The 6,000-nt window shown below is 41.1% G+C and overlaps 1 protein-coding gene across 1 annotated transcript in view; it reads right to left on the bottom strand.

Annotated features, from left to right (window-relative positions):
- The window catches only part of irag2 (inositol 1,4,5-triphosphate receptor associated 2), a 31,420-nt gene that overhangs the window by 13,285 nt on the left and 12,135 nt on the right, over positions 1–6,000 (bottom strand). Inside the window, exons 18-21 of the mRNA XM_023422981.2 lie at positions 5,172–5,283; positions 4,194–4,476; positions 2,551–2,603; positions 57–153 (exon numbers count right to left, since the gene is read on the bottom strand). Coding sequence (XP_023278749.1) covers positions 57–153; positions 2,551–2,603; positions 4,194–4,476; positions 5,172–5,283 — 545 coding nt within the window. The remainder of the gene's footprint in view (positions 1–56; positions 154–2,550; positions 2,604–4,193; positions 4,477–5,171; positions 5,284–6,000) is intronic.

The following is a 6,000-nucleotide window of genomic DNA, read 5'->3' as shown; positions in this document are numbered from 1 at the left end:
GAGAGAGAGAGAGAGAGAGAGAGAGAGAGAGAGAGAGAGAGAGAGAGAGATCTTACTGTTCTCTGAGTGGGACGGATCAGGGAGAGCATCCCCCTCTGGGTGTCTAATGCTGACAGCTTGTGAGTGGGTGCTCAATACCACTGTTCCCTCTTCCTGAAAACGCACAGACACATACACAGAAACAAAAATATAGATAAATATTCAAATAGGGGAAAGGATGAAAAGGTCAAACAAGCAACACACAAACCATGTAGCAAACAGCAAGCCCAGTCAGACAATAGAAACAAATCTTTGTCAGATGAGATGGCATTGCATAAAAAGTCAATCAACTCTAACAGCTGACAGACAGCACAAAGCATCAGTGATTGGTTGTTGGAAAGATCCTCAATTACTGTCATCTTCATAGGAATTCAAAGGCAAACATCACTTTCCTACTGACTGCAGAAATGATGAAGTGTTTAAATTAGTCTTGTAAACCTTGCAGGCATGAAATCAAACACTGATGGAAGTGAGAAGAATGCATAACATCCAAGATTAGAAAGTGAGGAAAGACTTGGAAAAGATCACAGCTATGTGAAGTGTAGGTTAGTATATACAATGCATGTGCATGTGCATATGATGCAGTATACATTCAAAACATTGTTCTTCAAATGCAGGTGCATAACCCGGTCTTTCACTAATAACAGCAAGTCCTTCTCTCTTTGATCTATATAAGGAAGCACAGAGCTTCAGCTCAACTATGCAGTCTGCTGCTTGTGAGGAGAGGCTGTGAATAATATGTGAAGAGCTATTTGGTAGGCAAATGGCAAAAAGAGATAGAATGCAGAAGCTGAGGGAGGAGAGTGAGAGAAAGGCAATGGCAGTACAGTGTATGCACAGTTCTTTATATTGAGCATTCATATTACATTATGAGAAAAAAGAACAAATCACAGTTACTTTACATTACTGCAGACAGTGTTTAAGTATTCCTACCTTCCATGCAGTCAGTGCTTCCCAATTATTTGAGAGGTCTATGAAAATTAACTTGCAGAGACTGAACACTTGAGACACTCCATCACAGTGGCTGAAACGGGTTTTAGCCCTCCTTGTTTATGGTGCGTTCAAGGACATTCCCCTGATCTGATATTTGAAACTCTGAAATTTAATATGTAAGAGCATCCTTGACCGCACTAACAGGAAGAGTTTGCAAAAGAGTCGCTGCTTGTAAGTGCATTACTATATAAGTGTGAAAAAACGTGTGATATGTGTGAAAAAAATGTAAGGCAGACTAAATGTGAACTGTGATCATGTGATTACTCATCAACAGCAAGTTTAGAGCAAATTATCAACTTTCAAGTATAAAGAACATGATGGAGGGATGGTTAATGTGCCACAACAGCCAAACATGGCCATTTAAAGTGTCATTTTAATCCCCTTCTAACTGTAACTCATAACCACAACTACACAGGAAATGTGTGGTTATATTTTCAAAATAGCAAAAATCTATATGCCAAATGAAATATATTTTTAAACTTTACTAAATCAAGGAAAGTAAGCTGAGCATCACATCTGCTTTCTGTTGACACAGTTAACACACCCGTCACCCCTGGCAACTGCCTCGTACATCTGCAACTATCTACTTTTGGCCTCTGAGCAGCTAATGTTGCAGTGTCTGGCACAAGAGACCAGCAGTAGTCGTTCAGGAAGGAAGAGAGTCAGCGTAATCCACATTTCCCAGGTTAGTGTGAGAATTCAAAACAGTAAACTGCCAGTCACTTGTCCTCTGTACAACCCAGATGAAATGAATCATTAGCAACAAAATGGTATGTGGTATCAACAAACATAACATCATCTTGGCTTCTCTACATACTTTTCAGTATATCAACTTCAAAAGTTTTTTTCCTTAAGCTGCGGTAGAAGCTTAAAAATCCATGCGAACAACTAGGTTTTCAATGGAAGACAGACAACAACTTCTTTGAGATTGTCCATCATTACAATGTTTGGTGAATTGAAAGGGATCTTGATTCTAAACCAGGAAATCCAAACCAGGAAGTCACAATTGGAGGAAAAGCTCTGTTACGCTTATTACATATGCCTAAAATCCCTAAAATCAATTTGGGCATGTGCTTTTCAGGGATTGAAAGATGCACAAAAGTCTGGAAGTTACATTCATTTTGGCTATATATATATATAAAACAAAACGAAAAAAAAAACAAAAAACTACTCATCTATTTTGGCCTGGTATTAAGTTACTTAGTTATGCAACTTTAGTTCAATCAACATCAACAGCCCACTGGGAAGAAGAATCATGATGTTCAACTTTTTATAAATACTACACCTAGCACTTGAAGGAGATTAGGTTTTTCTAAAGTTTACTACAGAATGCTCCATTATCATGCAAGTTAAAGATGTCAGTCATTAATCACTGATCTACTTTATATACTTTTCAATATTTAGTAAAATATTAAGATGTGAAAGGTTAATACACAAAAGGTCACACAAACATGGTGAGCATCTCGTACGATACATACACCTCATCCCATGAGAGGATCACCTCACAACTCAATTTACCTGTAAAGGTTGACAGTTCACCTCTGGCTCAGACTCAGCGCAGACTGCAGCATCTGTGTGACAGACAAAGAGGAAGAACAAGAGAATAATAAAATCATATGAATGATAAAAAATATGGAAAAAAATGAAAGTGGGAAAGATCAAAAGACGAACCAAAAGAAGCTGTTCATTAAAAACCCAGACCCTTGTCCAACTCATCTAGAGGGGTTAATAGACCAAAAACAACAACCCCACCTTTTACCATAAAAGGTCAGACTGTCTATTATGCAAGGCATTGTGCTGAGGGAGGGGCAGGGGGGTTAAAATACCATGCATGGCTAAGGTGGCATTAATGACCACATTTGCACTCTCGTTTTCTGTCTCTCTGCCTGCTAGCCACTCATGCAGGCAGAGGAATGGGGGATTACTGAGCTCACTTCATGGACTTGGACCGGTCTTACACCTGGCCATAGAAGGACCTTAAGGAAGAGAGGATTTCACATATTGTGTGGAAACGCACACACTAACTCTCACTCTCACACAACCTTTAGAAGCCCAGGGCCACAACAACCATAGAAGGCAGGGGTCTACTTCCAAGGGCCTCAGAGTGTGTGTATCCTTACAGCTAGTTAGTGTGTGTACTGTACTTGTGCTTCAAGGGTGGCTGAGTGCCCTGTGACTCCTATGGATTACAGAGGGATAATCCACTCTCACTCACACACACATCAACACTCAAAGACAATAATGGCGTCTGTAAACTGTTGTTCACCAACAGAGTTTAGCCTGTGAAGGACTTTGTAAGAAGCTGTGAAACCTGCATCCTGATGCACCAGCTGGACTACTGTGTGAGTCATGATTACTCTGCCTTACATTAATAACTGTGCTTTTTGACTGCACAATAGGAGTTTAAGGGAGTAAGAAGGACTCCTATAACTGGAATATTGCTGCCGACAGCGATCAGTACCATTAATGTGCATTTCTCTTGTCCCTACTGAAGACAGTCTGATTGAACAATAGCTGTGGATTAGCAGAGATACTTATAATCAATGTAAGCAATAACAAATGCTTATTATGGATAAAATTATAGCTGTCTTTGACAGCTACCGCAACAGCCACATGTCTACTCAAGGAGATAATATAGAGTATGTAGTGACTTAGAGAAATGATTCCATTTAAAATTCTTGTTTGAGGCCTTCAGCACAATAAGTTGTGTTAATGTACAAATACGTGTTGTTTCAATAACCATTAAATGTAGGAAATGTTTGTCTATTGTTTTTAAATGTTTATATAGTCTCCTGGTAAAAAAAGAACAAAAAATGCTGGATGTATTAGCTCACATTCTTGTTACATGAGGCTTCCCCCAGGATTTTTATTTTTAATGATAATCCTACTGAGTTTGATCCAGATCTGGGAACATGGTGAGCACAGGGGTCACAGCAGGGCTAGAAAAATATTAAAACATATTTAGCCCTATTTGGCTTTGAAGTTCCAGTCTGGGCTAATTCTGCCATATGCTGGATATCAAGGGCTTAAGGAATACCCCTCTGATTCAGAACATTTAATCTGTTGAAAGACAAAAAGTTTATAATAGCCCCTTAGCAGTTCAAGTGTTGAGATGTTGGTGTGGGGTGATCATTCACATGCATCTTGGTGTCCACACTCACCTTGACCCTCTCTTACTGCGGCTTGCCCAGCCTGGGCCTCCCCAGAGAAGGCAGACAGAGGAGTCGACGTGTCCCTGACCTCTCCCTCTCCTGCTGTATCCACCACCATCCACCTGTCCTCCCCGTCGTCCTCTTCTCCTCTGGCTTTTAATTTATCCACCGTACCCTCAAGCCTGCTGTCCGTTTGCCCGTCCTGCACCCGGCAATTCCTCTCCGCCAGCTCGTTCTTCAGGAAGTCTTGGAGGGCAAATTCCTCCTCCCAGTCCAAGTCTCCATCTCCAGGCTAAAAAAAAAGAACATAGAAAGAAAAGGTCTGAAAAAACAAATGCATAAGTGAGATGGAAAAAAGCTGTGACAACCACCATGGCCTTACAGAAACAACTTATTAACAAAGCTGTTACAAAAATACATATGTAAAAAAAAATGTAGTACAACAATGTTTTTGCCCTAAACCAGAGATATATTGAATAAATCATTTTAAAGTAAGAGCTGCATTATTTGTTAAGGACAACCTGGCCACTGTGTATGGAACCTCAGCACAGAGCTCATTATGTTTTCCAGTAAAAACAACAGTGCTGTAATGGAAATGTCTAAGCATGTGCTAGTGCATTTTGTGCGAGGAGCTGTGCGTAGGTGTGTGGTCGCATCACACACTCCCTCTCTTCTACCAGATACTCCATCTGTCTGAATACAGTATGAGCTCTGGCACTGATCTCCAAGCAAACCATCCAATATCCATCTCCAGTGGTAACTGAATGTCAATAAATACAAAAACACATATTATTGAATTATTAAAATTGAATGCATTACAAACCTTATTGGACTTTTTTCAATCCAATGAACATTTGAACGGTCCAAATGACACTCATTCACCTCCCAGAGGGTGTACATGTTTGTCAGTATTTAAAAAACAATGTATACAGTTGCTTCCGTTTATTATAGGTTCATAGATATAAACCTGCTTCCTTCCTGTCTAACCTCTTCCTCTGGTGCAGGTGTCTGGCATGAGGCCTCTCTGCTGTCCTGGGGTGTCTTTAGCTGCTCCAGCTCCTCACACAGCTGTCGCTTCTGGTTCTCCTGCTCCTGCACCCTGCGTACAATGATACACAATCATGGTAATTAAAAGCAGCTGGCGGATTATTTGTTTTTCAAGAAAAATGTGGAAGAAATACGCAAATTATCGATGCAGACTTAACTGTCCACAGAGTAAGAAAAACACATGCACAGGCATCCTGCAAGACAGCACAGTGGACATACTGTACCCAATCCGCAGGCCCATGCAGTGTCCCATTCTGTTGCCCAGGGTGACCAGCGCCAGTTCTCCGACTGGCCCAGTGACGATCCCTTCACTTCAGTTTCTTAGATCCAGTCCCTACCCGACCCTCTAATCTCAGACTACACACAGATTCTCAGATGTGTCCTACAAAGTCCTAATCCTAGCACTGTCTCACAGTCCAGTCTTATGCTGAGCAGTCTGTATTATCAGAGACAGTCCAGAGCAGGAGGCACATCTATACCTACAATGAGTCCTCTTCAGTTTCGATTCAGTTTTTTCTGCCAAACAATATTAAAGTCCCTGAGTTCACCCTGGCAACTGAGCACCAGTAAATCCCAGCTGGACAGCCTGACCAGTTCTCCCTCTCTGGTCTGACAATGTACCACACCAACTCTGTTATATATCTGAAGGGGATGTCCGTCTCCATGAACACACACATACAAACAGACACACACACAGCACAAGGAAAACCCATCCACACAGATTGAAGTCCAGAAATGGCCCAAACCCAAAGCTAGTGAGGTGGGCCCT

The sequence above is a fragment of the Seriola lalandi genome, unplaced genomic scaffold (assembly GCF_002814215.2).
Source record: "Seriola lalandi dorsalis isolate HSWRI2012SDOR001 ecotype SW California unplaced genomic scaffold, Sedor1 jcf7180002054688, whole genome shotgun sequence".
Lineage (NCBI taxonomy): Eukaryota > Metazoa > Chordata > Actinopteri > Carangiformes > Carangidae > Seriola > Seriola lalandi.
The sequence above is the reverse complement of the archived record's forward strand: the minus strand, read 5'-3'. Positions and strand labels throughout refer to the sequence as shown.